The sequence below is a fragment of the Phytophthora cinnamomi genome (assembly GCF_018691715.1).
Source record: "Phytophthora cinnamomi strain GKB4 chromosome Unknown Contig19, whole genome shotgun sequence".
Lineage (NCBI taxonomy): Eukaryota > Oomycota > Peronosporomycetes > Peronosporales > Peronosporaceae > Phytophthora > Phytophthora cinnamomi.
The window spans coordinates 744,051-767,436 of NW_027150952.1; the positions used below are offsets into that span (position 1 = coordinate 744,051).

General features: G+C 51.5%; 5 protein-coding genes across 5 annotated transcripts; 1 reads left to right on the forward strand and 4 right to left on the reverse strand.

Annotated features, from left to right (window-relative positions):
* Window positions 1–4,452: 4,452 nt before the first annotated feature.
* Window positions 4,453–4,695, reverse strand: IUM83_13069 (Pol protein; the record flags this gene model as incomplete). The annotated part of the gene is made up of 1 exon (XM_067937727.1): window positions 4,453–4,695. The coding sequence occupies one exon, from the start codon at window positions 4,693–4,695 to the stop codon at window positions 4,453–4,455; it is 243 nt and encodes an 80-aa protein (XP_067795805.1).
* Window positions 4,696–4,966: 271 nt separating this feature from the next.
* IUM83_13070 (putative secreted RxLR effector protein) lies at window positions 4,967–6,301 on the forward strand (the record flags this gene model as incomplete). The annotated part of the gene is made up of 1 exon (XM_067937728.1): window positions 4,967–6,301. One exon carries the CDS (start codon window positions 4,967–4,969, stop codon window positions 6,299–6,301), a length of 1,335 nt encoding a protein of 444 aa, XP_067795773.1.
* A 1,630-nt stretch (window positions 6,302–7,931) lies between these two features.
* IUM83_13071 (Integrase catalytic core protein) lies at window positions 7,932–11,230 on the reverse strand (the record flags this gene model as incomplete). The annotated part of the gene is made up of 5 exons (XM_067937729.1): window positions 7,932–8,793; window positions 10,012–10,190; window positions 10,251–10,394; window positions 10,458–10,747; window positions 11,074–11,230. The coding sequence occupies 5 exons, from the start codon at window positions 11,228–11,230 to the stop codon at window positions 7,932–7,934; spliced, it is 1,632 nt and encodes a 543-aa protein (XP_067795691.1).
* A 4,796-nt stretch (window positions 11,231–16,026) lies between these two features.
* IUM83_13072 (uncharacterized protein) lies at window positions 16,027–17,012 on the reverse strand (the record flags this gene model as incomplete). Its single annotated transcript, XM_067937730.1, has 3 exons — window positions 16,027–16,283; window positions 16,361–16,397; window positions 16,557–17,012. 3 exons carry the CDS (start codon window positions 17,010–17,012, stop codon window positions 16,027–16,029), a joined length of 750 nt encoding a protein of 249 aa, XP_067795690.1.
* Window positions 17,013–21,459: 4,447 nt separating this feature from the next.
* Window positions 21,460–22,728, reverse strand: IUM83_13073 (uncharacterized protein; the record flags this gene model as incomplete). Its single annotated transcript, XM_067937731.1, has 1 exon — window positions 21,460–22,728. One exon carries the CDS (start codon window positions 22,726–22,728, stop codon window positions 21,460–21,462), a length of 1,269 nt encoding a protein of 422 aa, XP_067795772.1.
* Between the last annotated feature and the right edge of the window lie 658 nt (window positions 22,729–23,386).

The window sequence follows — 23,386 nt, forward strand, 5'->3', positions numbered from 1 at the left end:
GATGATAATTTAATACTTTGTGGAAGAGCCCCACCAATACACTAGGCTTTTAATAATAATCCATTTTGTAAAGTCAAAAGCCTTATTGCAACAGACGAGTGGGCAAATTCCTTCAGTAAAATATAGACTGACTTTAGTTGAAGGAGACCATGTATTATAAGACTTTATTAATAGTTTAGTTTAGCTTATTGTAATGGTACTGTACAAGCGCAGCTGACGTCGAGCCCTGGTACCTGCAAAAGGCGTTAACTCTATTTACTAAAATAGCCTCTGATCGTGGTGTCATCCCATCGTTATGAAATGACGTCAACAGGGTTTAACACCTCGTTAACGTTATCTCCGGTAACACCTCGACGTCGACAGCACTACGCGCGACAAGCGCGCACCATCATGGGATCTGCTCAGCGGCCAGAAAAGGGAGACGGTCAGGGTTCAGATTTACTGGGTGAGCATATGTACTAATAGCTCTATCGCCTTGTCTCAATAATAGATCAAGTCCCCACTGCCGTCGAAGTATTATCTCATGCGTGTTCACTTGCCAAGCCCGCTTGTGTATTAAGAGGTAAAATGCGAACTGAGATTGATCCTGGCTGAGCAACCTAACACGTAGTGCTCTGAAGGAGGCCGACCTTGGGAGCCTGTGTACCATACGTACCCTCCCAGCTTCACTAGACTTCTGATTTGCACCTAAGTCATCCTTGCGCCATTGAAGACAGGCGCAGGTGACGATGGGTGCGAAAAGAGATGTCATTCTCCCCGTATGCCAGGATAATGATGGAGCCGACTTCAGCAGGGGAAGATCCTGCGGATATTCGTCAGGTACTCTGCGGCTCCGGTGTCAAGCATGACTGTACCGTTATCATGAACGGCCTTGAGGACAAAGGTTCCCTTTGAGACTGGATCGGTCTTCGTGCGTTGTCGAACAGGAACTCGCAGCATCACGTTGTCGCCGACACGGTAGAAATGCTGCACGCGTTTTAGATTTTCTCGTTCGTTGTCCTGTAGAATCGCCATGAATCTTTGCTTCGACAAATAGTTTCAATTCGCGAAGTGCAATTGGCGGGTCAGCATGTCCTCGCCGAACAGCAGTTGAGCTGGAGACGCTCGCAAGACAGTGTGGTAACTTGCTCGTATAGCATAGGCGGCGTAGTCGAGTGCGGTTTCGAGATGATCTTGCAGATCTGGGCGGACACGGAGAATATTCATCAATTCCAGGTGCACTCGCTCGCAGATAGCGTTAGACTGCGGATGTTTTTGCTGTGATCGGTTTGTCTTTGATCGCCATTGACTTCAGAAGCGCTTGGAACTCGTCACCCGTGAACTCCGGACCACAATCGTGAACGACTTGCTTAGGTCGAAGATAACGACACAGCCAGACCCGCTCGAAGCTAATTGCGGTGGCTGCGGGTCCTTTGCCGCGCTGCACGATCACCTCCAACCAGCGAAATTGTTGCTCAATCGCTGTCAGGCAGTAAAAATCGCCGACTATCGACCCGAGCAGATCAACGTGAACCACGTCAAAAGGTCGATCAGTGTTTGAGACGGGTGTCGGTGGAAGATAGCCGTACTTCTGCTTACCACCATGTAATTTTGCACGTTTGCAGTCACGGCACACCTTGACGAAGTCTGTCACGTCCTTCTCCATGCCGGGCCACCAAAAGGTGGACATTGTGTAGTACTGCTTGTCAGCACCGGGGTGGAGCAAGTAGGAGTGATACATTTCCACCAAGTCTTGTCGTAGCGATTCTGGCACCACGATTCTCTTGTGATGATGCGACAAGACGACTCCAAGTGCAGGACGAAGCGCGTAGTCTGGGTCAGCCTGCTTGTTCTCAAGATCCTGAATGATAGTTTTGCAGGTATCATCTTCCAGTTGGTGTTTCTTGACGACTGGGCCATCGATGGCGACTTCTTCTTCTTCGACTGCACAGAGTTCTTTTTCACTTGCTTGCTTAACGAAATCGTGGCGCAGCCTCGAAAAAGCATCAGCGCCTACATTTTGGGATCCAGCAATGTATTGCAATTCCAAGCAGTATTCCTCGAGAAGCACCTTCCAGCGCTTGATGCATAGTGAAGTTTCATGTGGATACAGCAAATTCTTGTGGTCGGCGTGAATGACCACTGGAAATCCCAACAGCATTGTGCGATATTCTTTGAGAATCTCGATCACAGAAAACAACTCCCACTCCATTGTAGAGTACTTCCGCTGCGTCTCCGTCATGGAACTCGAGAAAATGCAACGATCCGCTTGCCTTGCACAATGACGCCTCCGATTTGGTGTCCGCTGACATCTGCAAACACGTGAAAGCGGCGGCTGTAGTCTGGGAAGGCGAGCCACACGCTTTGAGCCAGGGCAGTCGTGATGCTGTTGAAGGCTGCAGAATCTTCAGGAGTCCATGCCAACGGACAATTCTTCGATTTCAGACGATTAAGCCGAGCTGCCAAAGTCGACTTGTTCGGCACCATGTCGCGATAATAAGAGATCATCCCCAAAACTCGGCGCAGTTCTCGCTTTTTGCGAGGTTCCGCGATCTGCTGTATCGCTTCAACCTTCTTCTTCTGCGGCTGGATTCCTTCCGGAGTAAGCGTGAAATCGAGATAGTCTACTTGATCGCACAAAATGTGGCACTTATGTCATTAAGAGTCACATCATACTGACGCAGTCGGTCGAATACGATCCGAAGGTGCTCCAAATGCTCCACAGGATTCTGCGAAAACACTAAAATATCATCCAAGTACACAATGACGAAGTCGAGACCACCAAGAATCCTTTCCATACACGACTGGTACTCATCCGGGGCTGTCGAAATCCCCATGGGCAGGCGTTTAAACTGGAATTTGCCGAACGGAAGGCAAAACGCTGTTGCAGCACGGCTTTGAGGACGATACGTCGCGCAAAGTAGCCCATGTTAGCGTCAAGAGTTGTCATACACTTGGCTTTGCCGAGTCGGAGCAGGATTTCACGGATTTTCGGCACGTAGTAAGGCGAGCGGCGCAAGTACCGGTTGAGCTGACGAAAATCGACCAGGAGTCGAAGCGATCCATTAGGCTTGACCAAGAAAAAGGCTGGAGCTGCCGCTTCCGAGCCGTAAATCTGCTCAACGACGTCAAGTTCCAGGAGTCTTTGCTTTTCTCGGCGCGCTGCATCTTCTTGACTGCGTGGGACACTGTAAGGCTTTGCATGCATTGGCGTGTAGTCGACACGCAGCGAAAGTATGTAGTCATCCAGGCGGATTCTGCCAAGACGCCCATTATACAGATCCACGTATTCTTGTAGGAGCTTCAAGTAGCAATGCTGCAGAGCAGCTTCCAGGTGCTCTGGCAATAAGTCTTCAGGGGTTACAGCACAATCATCTCCGGCATACAGTTCGTCACTGGCATCGAGTGTGACCTCGTCTTCTGCTCTTTTCTGCGCTGTAGAACCGCTCTCTGTGGTGCGAACAGTCAACTCGCTTCCATCCTAAGTGACACAACCGTTCTTGAAATCAATGGCAAGTCCGAGAGCACTCATTAAATCACGGTCGATGGTCATATCATCCGGAAGCGAAGACAAGACTTCAAATTCATGAATGATAATCGACTCTCGCTTCAGCTCCGGAATCCGAAAGCGCACCATCATTGAGCCTTCACTTTTGGTGTTTCCCTTGACCAATTTGAAGGAAACGGCGGAGTCTTTGAGCTGGGCTCCCTGCTGCTGCAATTGCTGGATGAACGCACTGTTGATCACGCTGCGCGAACAGCCACTGTCCAGGAGGGCTTGGTACCGCTCTTTTCCCGATTCCAACTTGATCATGACCCTCATTGGTGGTGTTGTAGCGGTCGGTGGCGCGTTGATCCCGACGAACATGTATTCTTCATCGCTAGAGCTCCCAGCTCCCTGCTGTCGGTGCTCTACTCGCGTTTGCTGTCGTTGTTGGCGCGGTTGGCCTGTGCGAGACCCACGTCTCTGATCAGCTTGCTGGTGTTCTTCTTGATGGTTGTCGTGGCGAAGGGCGCGACAGTCTGCTGTGTTGTGAGTGGTCGTTCGGTGAAAGGTGCAGTACTTGTTGCTGGTAGTGTGGTTGCTATTGGCGTTGTTGTTGCCTCGGCCATCATGATCACCTCTGTTGGACGGCTGACGCCCACGGCTGCTGTTGTTGTTGCCACCACGATTGCGATAATTGTTGCTGCTGCGATGTCCCTGACCTCGCGATCTTTCGTGGTTGTTGTTCTTCTTGTCTTGACGATGAAGGCGCTGCTCTCCCTGTTCAATCCGCTCGAAAAAGGGCACAAGGGCAGCTACAGTGGAATAGACATGGCCGCTGGCGTCATACTTGTTCTGTCACTCGTAGGGTAGTCCCTGCTTGTAAAGTCGACACTGCGCGTCCTCGCACATCGAAGAACTTCTTGGAATGGGTGTATCATTTCAACCAACTCGCAAAGCTCAAGTCCTGGAATGTCGAGGACAAGTTTCTAAACACTACCATCTTGCGGGAAGGCGACCTGCATGAGGCCTTCGTGGACGCCTCTCTCACAGATGACGACACTCGCATCGACGACGAATTCACACGCGCGCTCCGGTCCTCCGTCGATGAACTTCGGCATTTTCTCCGTCACCACTTCTTCTTCGATCCCTTGTTCCTTGGTCGCTGCACATACGGTGATCGAATACGTGAGGTAGCGTTCCTTGTCATCCTTGAGCGCGGGGCGGCTCATTGTTGAGGGTTGGCGGCCGACGGGTGTTCCAGGTCGATGATGCTGATTTGAAATATTTCAAAGTGCCAAGCCCGCTTGTGTATTAAGAGGTAAAATGCGAACTGAGATTGATCCTGGCTGAGCAACCTAACACGTAGCGCTCTGAAGGAGGCCGCCCTTGGGAACCTGTGTACCATACGTACCCTCCCAGCTTCACTAGACTTCTGATTTGCACCTAAGTCATCCTTGCGCCATTGAAGACAGGCGCAGGTGACGATGGGTGCGAAGAGAGATGTCACACTACATTGCACTGGCGGCCGCAATCTTCGTTGCCAGCGCTGGTGCTACCTCGACCTCGATTGTGTCCTACCCAATTGTGGTCCGCGGCCTCACTGACCATGGCGCTTCCTCAACTAAACGGCTTCTGAGAACACACACGACAACTGACGCTGCAGAGGGTGAAGAGAGGGTCTTTGGTTTTAACCTTGGCGTCGTTGATGATATCGCCAACGGCGTGCTGAAGAAAGTAAACGATATCAGCGACAACGTGCACGTGACGAATCTGCTCAACGGCTTAAAGAAGAAAGGAACGCGCCTGGACGACGCCTTCAAGGCACTGGAGGTGGGCAAGGTGGAAGGCAATCTTCTCGCGAGTAAGGAGTTCCAGTTGTTGGATAGATACGTGAAGATGACCGATCATAAATACCCCGAGGAGGCTCTCGCCGCGGCAATTACGGTCAACCTAGGCGGTGATGTCTTCTCGCAGAAAATGGCTGAGGCGATGAAGAATCCAAACACCAAGGAAATCGCTGCAGCACTGGAGGCAGCGCAGCGTAGTCGTTGGTTGAGAAATAATGTCACTCCAGCCCAGATAATGAAGACGCAGAAGCTGGATAAGGCTACAAATGGGCTCTTTGATAGCCCTCAGTATGCTACGTGGTTGAACTACCTGGAAGCTTACAACAAAAATAACCCCAAGAAGATGATAACACAGTTGGAAGCCTTCACGGAGACCTACGGAGAAACGGGTATCGTTAAGATTGTGGGTACATTGGATGACGGTCCCGGCGCCACGAAGTTTAAGAACGAGATGATGACGAGCTTGCTGGATAATCCAAACCACCCAGCCATGGTAACGTTTTTGGGTAAATTAGATGACGGTCCCCAGGCAACGAAGTTTAAGGACGAGGTAGTGACGAAGTGGCTGGCTGATCCAGATCACCCAATCAACATTTTCAAGCGCCTTAAACTTGACGAGGCCGGAGATGTGACCTCTCTCACGAATCCACTGTTGAATTTGTGGACCTATTACCTGACGGCGTTCAACAAGCAGTATTTGTTCGCAGAGACGACGATGGTCCAGACATTCGCCAAGAGCTACGGTGAGAAGAAGCTGACGACAATGATTCAAGCGGCCACGAAGAACCCGGAGACGGAGCAGTTCGCGAAGAACCTGCAGAGCTCTCAGTTCAAGCAATGGATGCTTGAAAAGAAAACCCCAGATGACGTCTACAAGAGAGTACTGAAGCTGGACTCGACCGACAGTCCGAACGCTGACATTTGGCGTGCGTACTATAATGCGTACGACGAGCAATACCCCGGCAAGCTTTTCTCATTCAAACCGTAAAATACCGAAGCACTACCAAATAGATCCGTACTGCATTGTGTTTCAAACCCTGTGTAGCGTAATCTATTCGTGATGAAGATCCTCTACAAACGTGCACCATATACTAACCAGCTAAGTAAGTGTAGGTTGCATACGCGTTAGGCTCTGAGATTACCTCCATATCAGCTCCGAATTATTTGTCCGATGTCATTACTTAAAGTAGTATCTACCTCATACTTGAGTAAGGTTATCTCTCCCTTCTGGAGGACGATGCGCACAGTCATCAGAGGCATCCGTACCAAGTGCAGCGAACTTGATCTAAAAGCATGTTCAGATGTCTCCCAAGAAGTTATTGTGGGCTAGAGAGAGCTACAGGTCAAATCTGCCTAAGTAGTCGGCGTCTTGCTGACACGCTGCATGCAGTTTCCTGGCAGCACCACAGGCGGGAATTCAACAAAATGGCAGACTCACTTGCAAATACGGCAATGGACTCTAAATGCAGCGTACAGCACCGGCCGTCCCGGATTTTAGAATCCAGCACAGCCTGGGAAGCAGTGTACTCGCATGCGCCCAGTGATATTGGTCACTGGCTGGAACGGAACTACCATGAGAACTTCTCGGAGTTCGTGGCCCCATAGTCTTAGGTCCGTAAGTAGGCTCGGTACGGAGTAGAAGGGTGGGAGGTTTGAGACGGCTGCCGACAAGGTCATAGGATGTCGTTAGCCAAGAAGTTAAGTGAATTACCCTATTCATGCATGACACTCACACACACTTATGGGGCATATGTGGACACCCACAGGTGGACACAGGTGGACACAGACCAGCCAGGCGCCCCTGGCAGCTGCCTCAATGCAGCCCAAGTCGGGGCTGGCTGGGTGGGTGGATGGCTACACTTTGTGTACCCATACACTACAGAGGTACGCCACACTACACAGCGTGCGCCACACAAGGGGGGAGGACCGAGGGACCGAGGGGGACGTGTGGCACACACACACGCAACGTGTGGTCACCATTCACTGCCATGTTGGGGTTCCCTGCAGCCTACAACAATGCATACGCTATGCCGACACGTAGGCAAGCACACCCACACGACACCTAGCCGTGCAGATACCCCCCTGCTCCATATTCACGCACACGCTTCCAGGCGCTAATGCACATGCACCAAGGTGTCCATACAGCTTCCACGCACACGTAGCCACGTCGTATGCGACATGAATCGCCATTTTCGTGCATATTAGCCGTAGTGATGCATGTTCACCGCCATATCCAGCGCCACCTCCCGCCATCACCTCCATATCCACCGCCATCACCTTCCTCCATCTTCCCTATCACCTTCCTCCATCTTCACCTCCATATCCAGCGCTTCCTCGCCGTCATCTTCCATCACCTTCTCCATATTCGCAGCGCTTCCTCGCGCTTCCTGCCTGTTGTTAATTCCATACAAAACCACCGCAAACCCCATACAATTAAAACAGCGCCAACACTTCGCGTTTTGTTCGCAAAGTCTTTTGCTTTATTTCCCATACTTTATCCTAGTCTATTTCTACGTCTTCTACGCCTACGCTAGTTACTGTTGACCCCTTCCTGCCACACCTCCTGCACACCAAAGACCACCCGGACTTAGCCGAAGGCCTACGGCACGCACTGACACTTAGCGGTTTTCACACAAAGTGACCAGCAAGTCGTCCACGTAGATGCCCACGACCAACAGAACCCCTTCCTGACGCCTGAAGTAGACACACATATCGATGAGGCTTTGCACAAAGCCGATCTCAACTAACTTCGAGTGCAGCAACTTGTTCCACAGGCGTCCAGCTTGCTTCAGCCCATAGAGGGCTTTCTCAAGCTCCAACACGAGCTCGTCGTCGCTCGTGACGCCCAGCTGCTTCAGAATCTCCTCTGGAATCGCCATACCCTGGAGGATCCGGATGTAGATGGCGAGTTCAGCCTCCTTCCTCGCCTCCACATAGGCATTAGGTACATCACCATGCTTAGCGGGCACCCGCCACTTCCGCGCCAACGCTAGTATCAGCTTGACGCTGCTCATCTCTATTACGGCGGCGAACGTGACGCTGTAATTCACGCCGAACTCCTGCTCATTCCCGCAAGCAACGAGCCGCGCCTTCAGGCGCTCGATCGCCCCCACCGCATTTGTCTTCGTTTTGAAGACCCACTTTGTGTGCAGTACGCGGACCCCTCGAGGCCTCCGCACAATCGCCCACACTCCATAGTTCTCCGGATCCATCTCAGTCACGCTGTTCACTGCATTGTTTCTCGACTCTTTCTGTTGGGTGGCCTCGGCCGCCTTCTCCTCGGCTTTTCGAGGTACTGAGCGCGTCACATGGCGCTCTCGCGTGTAGCCCTTTTTCTTCCTCTGCCTGGACCTCTTCTTCGAGCTGCTTGCGGCGACGGCTGCGTCTCCTGCAGTCGCTTCTTCGGCCCCAGCCTCGTCGTCCTGGAGGTACAATCTCTGGACGTTCTCGTTCTGCGCCTTGTCGAGCGTCTCGATGTTTCTAACGTGTTGTGTGGTCACTACCACCTTGTTCTTCGGGAGGTACACTCGGTACCCCTTCGTCTCTTCGCCGATCCCCACGATCATGCCCTGTTGCGCCCTTTGGACGAAGTTCTTCTTCACTGGATCCCTGTACACCACGCAAGGCGACCCGAACACCACGATCTCGCCCAGTGGTGGCGTCTGCTTCGTCAGGAGCTTGATCGGAGACGCACGCCCAGGGTTCGAGTTAGTCGGCGCCCTATTGAGTATGTACGCGGCGTACTGCACCGCGTCCCCCCAGATGTTGAGCGGCGGCTCGCAGGCAAATATCATACCCCGGGCCATGTTCATAATGGTTTTGTGCATACGCTCAGCCTTCCCGTTGCTCGACTGGTTGTGTACCTCGCTGCGCTATCTCGCTACCCCCGTCTTCTTGCAGAACAGGTCTACGTTCTGGTACTCTCCTCCTGCGTTCGTACGCAGAACACGAACCCGACAATTAAACGGCTTCTCAAAGAACACTATGAAGTGCTCGAACGGCTTGTCGGCCGCGTCCTTCGTGCGCGCTAAAAACACTATAGTGATCCACGAAGTTGATCATGTACCTGTTGTTTAGGCGGTCGCGTGGAGTCATCGGCCCTTTCAAGTCCGAGCAGATCACTCCTCTAACACGGTGGATGGGCGAGTTGCTGCCCGTGTCCTTCTTCGGTCTGTCGTTCTTCGTCTGCTTGCCCTGCGCACAGGTCAGGCAGATCACGCGCGCCGACGGTCCGTGAGCTCGATGCCCGAGCTCGGGTCTCGTGCGAGCCTCTCAACAGCGTCGTAGTTCAAGTGCCCCAATCTCTGGTGGAACTCCACCAGCGTGCCTCTCTGGTCATCACTTGACACGTCGGCCGGCTTCGTAACCTCCTTATCCAAAACCGCCATGATCACCTCTGACGTTCACTCGCTCCCCGTCACGACACTCGCGTGCACAACGGGCATGGATCGCTGCAGTTCGACATCGAAAACCACACGCCCGCCGTTGCTGCCGGCTACGACCCGACGGCCGCCCCTATCTGTCAGCGCGAAGCCCTTCCGGTGCAGTGTGCCGTAGGAAATGAGATTGTGCACCACGTTCTTGGCGTAGTACACATCAACCAGCTTCACAGTCTGCTGTTTCCCGCACCCCGTAACATTTAACGTGAGTGTGCCCTTCTTGGTAATGTTCAGCAGATCTCCGTTTGGCTGCACGTACGCGTCCACGTACGGCTCCACGTCCTCGAGCCACGACGCATCGTTGACCAGATGATGGCTGGAGCCGCTGTCCAGGATCCAGACCTTCTCCGCGGCCATGTTGACCTCATTAACAGTCAACGTGCTGTCCGCCACACCTCCCCCTTGGGTGCCAGGGCGCGCAGCCCGCAAGTGGCCGACCTGACCGCACTCGTGACAGCGTCACGTTTCCTTGCGACGGAGCTCACCAACCGCGCCGACCATCTCCTTTCCGATGTTCTTGTTCTTGGTCTCCAGCTCCCACGACTGCGCGAAGTGCGCGAGCTCCTCTGACTGCTGCACATAGTCCGTCCTGGTCCCATCCACCTTGGCCGTCAACACAGTGCGCAGGTCCGCAGACGCGTACTGCACGATGTTGTTCAGGACCAAGTAGTCCGTACCACCCCCTCATGCTTCTGAAATCGCTACGAGGTACATATAATGTTCTGGCCACGTTCGCTTGGGGTCCTTAGGCGCCGTGAACATCTTTATCGCTTGAGCAGGCGTGATATTCGTCTTGTAGGTCTCCAACCTCCTCTCCATCACGTACTGCAACGTTGGCATCTGCGACCACCAGGCGTCGACCTGCTTGTTGTAGTATCGCTCTGCCGTGCCTGACAGGTAGTTCCCCAGCAAGTCGACCTTCACGTCCTCCGGCCACAGGAGCCCGCAGGCAGACTGGGCAAATGCCACCTGCCTCTCAAAGCGTCTGTCCCACTCTGAGAAGCCCGACCCAATCCGACGTACAGCTCCTTGCCATTAAACGCGCGAATTGCCAGCTTCTTCTGTCGAGCATCAGGATAGCGAATTGCCTGCTGTCCGACTCCAGGCTGCGCTGTTGCAGCGTGGTGCAGTGGTGCCGGCGGAGGTGGCTGCTGAGCCTGCGCCTGCGCTGCAGCATAGAGCCGCTGCAGTTCAGAGAGTTCTCCGCCGTAGCCATGCTGATGCACCCCGAAGTACTAGTGCGCCGGCGGCGGCCTCACTGGCGATCTTGTGCTTGGCGTGCGCGGCGATCCGCTGAGTTGGTCAATGTGCATGCGTGCACCTCGACCAAGGCTTGATGCGAACAAATTCGTGTTCATGGGGGGAGTCAGGATCGGGTCCACCTTGCTCTCGTGCTTGGCCCGATCTCCCTCCAGCGTCTTCTCTAGCTTGGCTTGCGACTCCTCAAGTCGATCTAGCCGTTCGGTGATTCTGCGCATGAGTGCCAGGAGCTCCGTCTCGCCGTCAGGACTCTTGGTTTCGCCGTCGCCCTTGGGGGCAATGGCAGTTCTGTTTCTCCGACCATACCAATCCGTTTGTGACTGGCAACGGGCGCTGGCGCCGGCACGTCTCGTAGTGGGTCTAACTTTACTCACTACTATAGCTTACACGTTGATCTACGTGTATGAGGAAGCGTAAGTACTTAGTATTTACTTGAGTTAATTATATTTGAATTCACAAATATAATTTAAATCAGATAAGACTCCAAGTACCTTAGAATAGGTAAAATGAGAACTGTATTGTTTGTAAATTGATCTTCCTCCTAGAGCTGCTCAAACTGTTTATCATCTATAAGAGGGGTTGACAGCGGCTGGCTGTCAGAGCCCCGTCAATATGCACGTCTCTAATTGGTAGAAAGATGCTGCTTTCTACCAATAGGATCTTTGGGTAGGTGTGGACCACTCATTGTGGTGGCCCACCTCAATGTATCCATTGGTGTGACTTACACCAAGGTGAGGAAGTATCTAAAACTTTTAACAGATATTGTATCTGTTAAAATCACAAGTGGCTTGCAGCCACTTGTGCGTGTAACCTCGTTACACGTCTGCCTTTGCGCAAGCGGCCTCGTCAATGGTTTCGCTCATTTGGGCTCAAAACCTGTTGGAACCCCCTCTTGGTGGGAGGCTCCGTAGCGCACTTTGGCGGTAGAATGCAAAAGGGAAAGTGAGATTGAGAATCTGCGGCCCTACGCTAGTCCTGGAAAGTGGATACACACAGCTGATCGCAACTGCCCGGTGCCCCCAGATCTCTGATCGGAGATCAATCTTCAACAGTGTTGACGCGGTCCTCGTGTGCTGTCGGTCCTGCTGCAGCACTGCCGCCGTCGCCGGCAGCAGCATTGGGGCCTGGTGTGTCGCCGTCGTCTGGTTCCGATCGATACTCCACACTGCCTGCCTAGACAGCGTGCCACACTCAGACCACCTTCGGGTCACATCAATTTATGTCGTAGCCATGTCCTCTCCGTGCACCCAACTTCAACGGCAACGAGGTCAAGTTGTACCCATCCTATGGAATTGACCATAACTTTGCCGCCAGCCACCACAGGACCCCCATTTTTTTACTGCAACATGGCAACAGCATGCGCTTCTGTATAATTGGCCACGAGAACAAGAACGTCACGCTGGATTGAGCTAGCGCGTTCCCAGGAATTCTCAATGTCTCCAGCCCGCGCCAAGCCACCAACGACTCGAGCTCGCCAGTCGTTGTATTCACTCTGTGATCAACGATCTGTCGAACTTCAAGCACAATGCCCTGAAGTGACACGTGCTCACGGATCTCTGCTATCTCATCGAGATCGGGGTCGTGGTAGAACTTCAAGCGAGAGCCATGCACATCATACTCGGCTCCAGTGAGTATGTGGCGGATGAGAAAGGAGTGGGGAAGAGCTTTAACCACCTGGAAGGCCCGACCCAGCGCACGAGTAACTTGCTGCCCTGCAGACGATGGTCGACGCGCGACCAGAGAACATAGTCTCCCTCGGTAAAGTTGCACACAGTGCCCTTCGAGCGGGCCATTGCTGCCAGGCGCTGGCGTTCACGGCGGTCTCGGACCACACGGTGCAGCCCATGGAGGCTGTGCCGAAGTTTGGCAACCGCCTCGCGCGGCTCCTCCTTTTCCATCGGCAAGTTTCGGAGCACCCGTTCGCTAGGGGCTGCCAGGGTTTCAAGTGCGGGCTGGGCAGGGAGTCCCGTAAACAGTTCCACTGGGGCGCTGTTACCTAGCGAAAGCACTGGCGTGTGGTTCAAGTTGGCTTGGACAATTGGCATTAGGTGCAGCCAGTTGCGCGTGTCGAGACGACACTCCAATAACATAATCCGCAATACAAGCAAAATGTCGCGGTTCAGCCGCTAAATAGTCCCGTTGATCCATGGAGTGTACACTGGTACAAACCGCTGAGAGGTGCCGAGGTGCTCGGCCAACAAAGCCATTACCTGACTTTTAAAATGGGAGCCATTATCAGAAACCCAAGTGTCTGGCACACCGAATCGCTTGTTCCAATCGAGAATGGCAGCAACTGCCATGTTACTATCTGCTGCGTCGGTCGCCACGAGCTCACAGAAGTGCGTGAGCTCGTCCTTCAATACAAGCACATATTTCGCATCGCCGTAGGTCTCACCCAGGTAGAGATAGGCTACGTGCAAACACTCGTTCCGCTTGGCCACGGGCCGGCCAACAGTCCAGTCACGCTGCACTACCAGTCCGCCGTTGAGATGCTTGTACAGCAGGCAATAGTTGATGAAACGGGTGACAGTCTGGCGCAGGTTCGCCAGAGCAAAGTGTCGATTGAGAAGCTCCACCATCACGTGTACACCACGGTGACCCTGGATACCACAGTGTGCAACCACAAGCAGACGCTTTGTCAGACTCTTGGAATTCCTAGGTATCCACAACTTATCGTCGACCATGATTGCCCCATCCCTCTGCGTGGCACCAGCAGGTGCTTCATCGTGGTGCTGTTGCTGCGCCTGGACAATTTCGCTGCGTGGGGGCCACTTAAACTGTCCATCTTGCAGCGGGCGGAGCTCCGAGACTGGTTGAGCAGACCGCAGATTCATTTGTTTGACAACCAGATGTGCGCTTGCATCAGCTGCCTTAGGCTGCCCCCACCGAGATATGACATCCGCCCAGAGATTGTTTTCACCAGCGATGTGGTGGATCACGTAGCTAATTTCAGTACCCACCGCTGTAGTTTTCCCTTTACGTGAGCCTTCACCTCCGTGTCCGGTGCAAATAGCTTGATCAGATTTGAATGATCGCAGTAGATGTGGAAACCTTTCTCCCGTCTGAGTATGTAGTCTAGGTCTCCGCAGGCTTTCATTATCGGGTGGCCTTCATTCTCCACAATCGACCAGTTAAGTTGGGCCTTCTTGAATAGACCACCTCGACAAATCAATAGCTCATGCGCCTGTTGCGCAACAGGAACGCCTTCTTGCCAGTTGCAGACTTGAGTGACTGCCAAGGCCCATCCAGCGTGCGATGCGTCCGTGAACATGCAGACGGTGGCTCCTTTGTCCTGGAAAATGAGCTTACACGATCGCTCCAGCATTTCCAGTGTCGCCGTGAAGGCCTCTTGCTCGTCTCCGGCCCACACCAGAGTGGTCCCTCTAAGCTGTGACTTGCGTCTACCACGCTCATGCATCACGCGTTCTAGCTTCTCCTGCAGAGGGGCAACCGTCCTGGAGAAATCTGTCATCGAGTCACGTAATCAGTTCATGGCGCAAAGGAAATGTTGCAATGCAGCTCCTGTAGGAGGCAACGGTATTTGCCTTAGCACTGCTAGCCTCTCAGAATCATGCGTCACCCCTTCTGCGTCAATTACTTTTCCATACCACTTCACACGCCTGTATTTCTTAGCGTTCAACTTCAACCGGCATTCCCGCAGGATCGAGAAGAACCGCTCGAGGTTGTCTAAAAAGGTCCCTGGTGTTCTCGCAAAAAGCAGTACATCGTCGATCCACATGAGGATCCTTTAAAACAGCAATTCCTTCAACACCATTCATTTGCGCCTGTAAATGGACCGCCGAATCACTAGCAGCTTGCCGCACGCGCGTGGGGGTAAACACCGCGTCCTCGGTATCAAAACGGAACATTTCACGGCTGTTGGGGCGCAACAGCATCTGCCAGAAGCCCTAGTGGAAGTCAAAGGTTCCAAAGCCATAGGCAATGCGCACTGCCTCCATCACTACAGTTAGATTTGGCGCGGCTCCAGCAACCGGAATAGTCAGATTGTTGACAGACCGATAGTCGATTGTAATTCGGAACTCATTCGTGCCTTGCTTAGCGACAGGCAATGCAGGACAAGACCATCGACTGCGATTGTTCCGCTCGACCAGGCCTGCAGCCTCCAACTCGCGTACATAGTCTCGCAAAAATTGCCATTGTGCCTCAGGGTACCGGCGCACACCTCTTCGGTAGGGTTCTGCGCCTGGCACTAGCCGCACCTCCAGTGGCTCAACCTCAGCAGGTTCGTCGCGGCCCAACCGCAGCCGAAACACATCGGCGTAGCGCATCACCAAGTCGCGTAGTTGATCCGCAGATGCTGCGTCAAATCCTGCTTCCATGGCCACGTCCACGAGACGGCGCAACATGTCCGCCACCTCGTCGTCCGCGGTCTCCCCCACCACTTCGCCATGGTCGGCCGGGATGTCATCCGCCTCTGCGTCAGCCTCGTCGACATGCTGCTAAGCTAACTGCTCGAAGACACCATCTATGTAGTGGGCCTACTTTTGCTCACTACTTTAGCTTACACGTCGCGCCACGTGTATGAGGAAGCGTAACAGTTTATTAATAATTTGAATTAATTATACTAGAGTCCACAAGTATAATATAAATCAAATAAAGACACCAAGTAGCTAGTTTAAGGTAAAATGAGAACTGTATTGTTTGATCTTCCTCCTAGAGCTGCTAAAACTGTTTACCATCTATAAAAGCAGTTGACAGCGGCTGGCTATCAGAGCCCCGCTAATATGCACGTCTCTAATTGGTAGAAAGATGCTGCTTTCTACCAATAGGATCTTTGGGTAGGTGTGGACCACTCATTGTGGTGGCCCACCTCAATGTATCCATTGGTGTGACTTACACCAAGGTGAGGAAGTATCTAAAACTTTTAACAGATATCCTATCTGTTAAATTCACAAGTGGCAATTGTCATGCACAAGTGACTGTTGTCACTTGCGTGTGTAACCCCGTTATAATCTAGATCGACTCCGACATACTGCAGTGTATCCCGTCCCAGTCATAGCTCCTCCTCTGGTGCATCTAACTCCAGGCACGCAATGTTCGTTAAAGCCAGAGGGCCAGCAGCAGTCACGATTTGCAGGTCAATAGGGATTTTCTCACGGCACGACATCGTGTTGCCACCGGCGGCAATCACCTGGACTGGAGGCTCCACCCGCTCGATAGGTAGACTCGGGATCAGGTCTCGAAGTTCATCAAACACGGGCTGCCCAATGATGTTGGCGTCGGACCCAGTGTCGGGGCAAAACGGCACGTCTAACACCCATTAATTATTGCACTCCGAAACGCTGCTTCGCCACCAGCGGTTATACGCTTAACACGTCCCGGTTGACGGTCACGCTTCTCGCGCAATGTTTTTGCCACCCCAGCCTTTTGTTCAGCAGTGACAGTAGGACACTCTCGAGCCCAGTGTGCGCCTTTGCAGATGAGACACCCATCTCGTGGAGGTTGACGTTGCTGTCCGGTGTTTTAATTGTTGGCCGTTGCCTCTCGATGTGTGGTCGGCAGCTTGGCTGGCCATTGCGGCACCTTTCCAGCCTTCACGGTGGTCTCCTTGACCTTAGAGACCGTGTTTTGTTTCATCTCAGCTTGAATAAGATGATATCGCTGCTGCCGGGTTGCCCGTTCGATCGTCAAGTCGTACAGAGCACGGTCATTGACATTCGCATCACGGTGGTTGAAATCGACCAGCCTTGACAAATCAATCTTCAGAATTTCCGGCGTCACGTTGGCCAACAACAACTTGCAGCGCAATTTCATACGCTGCCGGTCGTCATCACTCGTCACCTTTCCACGGCCCAGCATACCGGACAGTCCATTGTTCTCAACAAGGCGATTGAAGGCTATAAAATAATTTGCCACCCTCGCTTCAATATCCTCCTTGGAGAGGTCCATCTTCAGCTCGCGTGCGAACAGCTGGGTCACGTCCGGCACACGGTCATTGACCTTCTGGCCAATCTTCTTGCTCATGTCGAGCATCAGCATGTCGTCGGTCACATCGACGACTTCTTGCTTTAGAATATAATGAGCTACATGCTCTAGCACCTTGGTTCAATCGTTGAACGAATGCTTCGGGTCACGGCTGCTTCGATTTCGCCCGTGATCCAACACTGCTCCTTCACCTTACCCTCGTATTGCTTCCTTTCACGCAGGAAAGGCACGATAGCTGACTGGCTCCATGCTTTCAAACTCGGGACCCTTGTCACTTCAAAACTGGGCTGCGGCAATGACATCTCGACGTCGCCCTCGGCGTCGACATGGTAGTCAATTCCCATTGATGGCATGACGGTGCGTGGTTACTCTTGAGCCAAAGAATACTTTATCGCGCTACGCGCTGTAGAGTAGAATGCGAAGTGAGTTCATTAGCAGTTAAGACAAGGTTCCTAGCGCTACATGCCTTACAAGGAGGGTGGGCTCTGTAGCAGCGCCCTCCAGCTCTCCAGCACCACCCATTGGTGATGATTATGCAATGCCGCGGTTGACGCGGCGTCGATTATGTAGATGTAGTGTTGACGCGGTCCTCGTGTGCTGTCGGTCCGGCTGTAGCACTGCCGCCGTCGTCGGCAGCATTGAGGTATGGTGTGGAGCGATTTGTTATGGGTCAACCGCTGCGCAGGTCAAAATTGGATCAACACTTTTCTTTGGTCAACCACGTCATATTTGATCCATAGCAAACCAAGTGATTGTATAACTTCGATACCTCTTATAATATATAATTTATAATATACAATATATATTATGCTTTTCAAGAACCTGTATTAGTAGCACTTGTGTTGTCATGAAAATTTCAGTATGCCCATAGGGCGTGCGCCTAGATAGACAGGTGTTTATCAGGTGGCGTGGGTTCAAATCCTACACCTGTAGAGGAACTCGATGCTTGAGGTAAGTGTCGTGTGGAAATCCTCCGTCAGATCTGAGACATAACCAAGGATTTGGGTCGTCCGGCACGCTCTTCTTAGGAGGAGTGAGTCTCCTATAGATCAGGCTGATTAAAGGATCACGAGTAATAACCCACCGTGATAATTCGGTTATTAAGTCGTTTGGCGGACGGTAAATGGGATCACTCCCTGGCCACAAAGTTCTCGGTTGGCAAGAGTACTCTACTTTACCATTTTTTATTGCAAAATACTACTATACATTGATCAAGTCACTTTTTGGTGCGGTACAAAACAGTTAGTCCTACACATTTTTGATGATGTATTTTTCGTGAACTGACTAAATCAGGAAAAATGAAAGACTACCAAAATAAACGATATGTATCTTATGCTAACTACTTACCAAGTTGGGGTCCAAATATTCAGGTGACATGGACCTGGTTGAATCATTACCTGAGTCAGATTCATCAGAGTCAGAATCATTGACTTCCAAATCAGAGTCAAAATCAATTTCAAACTCCGAGTCAGATTCAAACCCTGGTGCACGCTGGCAGTCGGCATGGACTGGGGCACGGGCTCTACGGTTCGAAATGTCTCCCAGTAGACGAACATTCTCGCGACTTTGCTGCTCGATCATATTGACGAATTAGGTAATGTCGGGATGAGCTCCAGAGAAAGCTTAATTAAGGGTGCGGTTGTAGCGTTCGAGTGGAATGTTTGTCCGATTTACGATATCCTCGCTCACACTGTCAATATTCCACCACTCTGGGACAAACTTGTGGATCCAGACTTTCTTGAAATATTTCCAAAACTTCTTCCAATTGGCCCTGGAGTAACTGATTCTCCTGTCGCGTCGGTCGCGTTTAATCATCGGCCGGACGTCATAGACGCCTCGAAGGGTGATATCCATGCGTCAAATCAGTGTCAACCTGTTCATGCAGCCTTCCCGCATAGCCAAACCAACTTCAGGTTCTGGAATTCTCGACTTCAGCATCTTTCGACAGAGTGCTTGCTTGAAGTGAAACAAACACCCGACGATTCTTGATTCTGGAAATTGTCTCTGAACGGCTTTAATCATGGCGAACTCAAAATCGCACACAACATGTGCAGGGGCCATCTTTTTTCTTAATGAGATATAAATGTTGTGAAATAACCGATCGTAGAGTTCAGACGTTTTTCCCGTCGTGAGGATGTACCAAACTGGTAAATAGAGCTCCGATATAGAGTCGTAAAGCATCACGATAACCAATTGGTAGAAGGGCGCCGGCACACACCGATATGTTGCGTCGACAAAAATTGAACTCTGGCGCTGCTTCATGCGATCCATAAGCTGCGGGTGAGCCCAGCCAATCAGTCGATGTTGTACTTCGTCTTCGTAACAAGTCACATGGAAGTTGAAGATCCAGCAGTCTCTTTTACGTCACAAAGTGGTTCCCGCTCCAACCGACCAAAAGTCTCTCGGCCAAAGAGCTTCGCACGGGTCCGATATAGTCGACCCAAAACTTGCTTTTTTGTCGCCCTACGTACTATTTCGTTTTCAGTCCCGTAAAATTGGTCGCGCACCATACGCCAGACTTCCGTCGGAGTCAAAGTGACATCTCGGACACAGATTTTATCCGTAACCAGCAACATCTCCTCCTTGCGATCGTTGATAGGTGGTGCCGGTCCAGTCGGGATTCGGTAAAACCCAGGGACACAATCGTGCATGTGCTCACCGGTCTGTGTAGTACCAAGGGGCCTCACAAAGAGCTTCGCCTTGCACTTGGTGCGTCGGTAGGCGCTGCAGCGATAGTGGTTGGTGTCCGTTCGGACGTTGAAATAGTCCCGAGCGTAGGAATAGCCTCCAAAATGGACAGCCCCCGTTTCCAATCCGGCGGCGGGGGGATCGGCTGAACTGGCGCAATTAGCAGAATGGGTATCTTCGGATGACGTCGGCGCTTCAACTTGGTTACCATCACTCTCTTCGACATCCGAGCTTGATGATTGACCCAGCAGTATAACCGTTTCTGTGCTGCTGAACTCGGATCCTTCGGACAGGAGCGAGTTGGACATCGATTCATCGGAAGCGTATCCTGCGTTCATGGGGCTTGGTGCTTGGGTGCGGTGCGGTTGTGGTGGTGGTATTTTGAACTTGGTAGATTTGAAAATGACACCTTAGGCGCTGTACGAATAACACCAAGATTTCTGACCACCCACGTTACTACGAAACGATTTAGCGAGCAATCAGACTACTGGCAATCGCAATGGAGCAATGACGATAGAGCGAACGAAGTAACAATTCTCAGCAACCCTACAATAATGGGGTAGATATTAAGTCACAACAACACACAAAAATCCAGCGAATTCACAACTGTCTAGTTATTCCACAACACCCTAACATATAGTTAACGGCCACGCAAACGCACGACGACATGAGAAACCACCGGTCTTCCACTTTTTTACAGCTAGTAGAATACCCTCTTCGTGGTGATAAAATTTGATCCAATTTTGACCATAACAAAAGGTTGCCCCCTTTTGACCAACTTTTGACCCATAAAAAGTGTTGACCCAATTTTGACCTGCGCAGCGGTAGACTCATAAAAAGGTTATCGTCTTGTGTGTCGCCGTCGTCTGGTTCCGATACGCCACATTCGGGTACCCGAACTCATACGGCCCTAACTACAAACAGAGCGATTCAAACAGAGTGTGCAAGATATTGTGAGTTCATCTTTAATTGACCTCCTCGAAGTCGATGAGATCGCTATTAGATCTCACTACGAGAATATCATTGGCTTGAGGAACCTCCACGATTTACACATTACGGTTCCCGCAGTGGAGAAATTGCGTTCCGATACCGCGCTTCACGCCGGAATGCACAGCGGGCTATACAGTATCTATAACAAAGGCAGGCAAGCGGAAGTACTGTATACAACGTTATAGATAGACTCGGGTATACCCGCCGCACTCACCCGAGGATGATTTCGGGTACCCGCACCTTACGGTACCCGCAGTTCGGGTATACCCGGTCGGGTAAGCATTTTACCCGGGTTCGGGTACCCGATTGCGAGTTCTGGTGCACAACGCTCACCTTGACGCAACCGCAGGTTGAATACTGTAGTTTGTGTCATCTACCAGTGCACTCAGCATACGTCAACAGCCCCGAAAAATCAACATTCTACCGGGAGTCCGGTACCCGATGTCGAGTACTGCTACTATAATAACATGCGCACTGGGACCGCACAGATTTAACAACGGACGGCATGCACCGACGGAAGGGTTCAAATTCATATCGCCAAAGCGCACTTGATACGGATGCCTCTGATGACTGTGTGCATCGTCCTCCAGAAGGGAGAGAGACTCAAGTATGAGGTAGTTACTACTTTAAGTAATGACATCGGACAAATAATTCGGAGCTGATATGGAGGTAATCTCAGAGCCTAACGCGTATGCAAACTACACTTACTTAGCTGGTTAGTATATGGTGCACGTTTGCAGAGGATCTTCATCACGAATAGATTACGCTACATAGGGTTTGAAACACAATGCAGTACGGATCTATTTGGTAGTGCTTCGGTATTTTACGGTTTGAATGAGAAAAGCTTGCCGGGGTATTGCTCGTCGTACGCATTATAGTACGCACGCCAAATGTCAGCGTTCGGACTGTCGGTCGAGTCCAGCTTCAGTACTCTCTTGTAGACGTCATCTGGGGTTTTCTTTTCAAGCATCCATTGCTTGAACTGAGAGCTCTGCAGGTTCTTCGCGAACTGCTCCGTCTCCGGGTTCTTCGTGGCCGCTTGAATCATAGTCGTCAGCTTCTTCTCACCGTAGCTCTTGGCGAATGTCTGGACCATCGTCGTCTCTGCGAACGAATACTGCTTGTTGAACGCCGTCAGGTAATAGGTCCACAAATTCAACAGTGGATTCGTGAGAGAGGTCACATCTCCGGCCTCGTCAAGTTTAAGGCGCTTGAAAATGTTGATTGGGTGATCTGGATCAGCCAGCCACTTCGTCACTACCTCGTCCTTAAACTTCGTTGCCTGGGGACCGTCATCTAATTTACCCAAAAACGTTACCATGGCTGGGTGGTTTGGATTATCCAGCAAGCTCGTCATCATCTCGTTCTTAAACTTCGTGGCGCCGGGACCGTCATCCAATGTACCCACAATCTTAACGATACCCGTTTCTCCGTAGGTCTCCGTGAAGGCTTCCAACTGTGTTATCATCTTCTTGGGGTTATTTTTGTTGTAAGCTTCCAGGTAGTTCAACCACGTAGCATACTGAGGGCTATCAAAGAGCCCATTTGTAGCCTTATCCAGCTTCTGCGTCTTCATTATCTGGGCTGGAGTGACATTATTTCTCAACCAACGACTACGCTGCGCTGCCTCCAGTGCTGCAGCGATTTCCTTGGTGTTTTGATTCTTCATCGCCTCAGCCATTTTCTGCGAGAAGACATCACCGCCTAGGTTGGCCGTAATCGCCCCGGCGAGAGCCTCCTCAGGATGTCTTTGATCGGTTATCTTCACGTATTTCTCCAGCAACTGGAACTCCTTACTCGCGAGAAGATTGCCTTCCACCTTGCCCACCTCCAGTGCCTTGAAGGCGTCGTTCGGGTGCGTTCCTTTCTTCTTTAAGCCGTTGAGCAGATTCGTCACGTGCACGTTGTCGCTGATATCGTCTACTTTCTTCAGCACGCCGTTGGCGATATCATCAACGACGCCAAGGTTAAAACCAAAGACACTCTCTCCACCCTCTGCAGCGTCAGTTGTCGTGTGTGTTCTCAGATGCCGTTTAGGTGAGGAAGCGTCCTGGTCAGTGAGGCCACGAGCCACAATTGGGGAGGACGCCATCAAGGTCGAGGTAGCGCCAGCGCTGGCAACAAAGATCGCGACCGCCAGTGCAATGTACTGAACACGCATGAGATAATACTTCGACGGCAGTGGGGACTTGATCTATTATTGAGACAAGGCGATAGAGCTATTACACAACTAAAGTCAGTCTATGTTTTACTGAAGGAATTTGCCAACTCGTCTGTTGCAATAAGGCTTTTGACTTTACAAAATGGATTACTATTAAAAGCCTAGTGTATTGATGGGGCTCTTCCACAAAGTATTAAATTATCATCGATGAGAGAATTACCTGTACATTACAATATCTACTGTAGCTTGCGAATCTCGGGCATCGTGGGTTGTCTGTCTCTTTCATATCAAAGTCGCACGCGCCTTATGTATTTCCTTCTGTTTGCGAGCCGCAAATGTCTATCACCAGGTGACACAACACTTTTTTTAGAGCGTGTTCGCTACACAGAGCTGACCCAGAAAGCAAAAATATATTGAGTTGTGATTGGTCAAAATAATGCATTACAACAACACAACTGGAGACAATCGCCGTTTTCGCCGCCACCTTCTGAAGGTGGAGACGGATATGATAGCTGGAGATTGGGGTGCGAAGGTTGAAGTGGACGAAGCGTCCGCCCTCGGGCGCGCCACGTATTGTGCATGCTGCAGT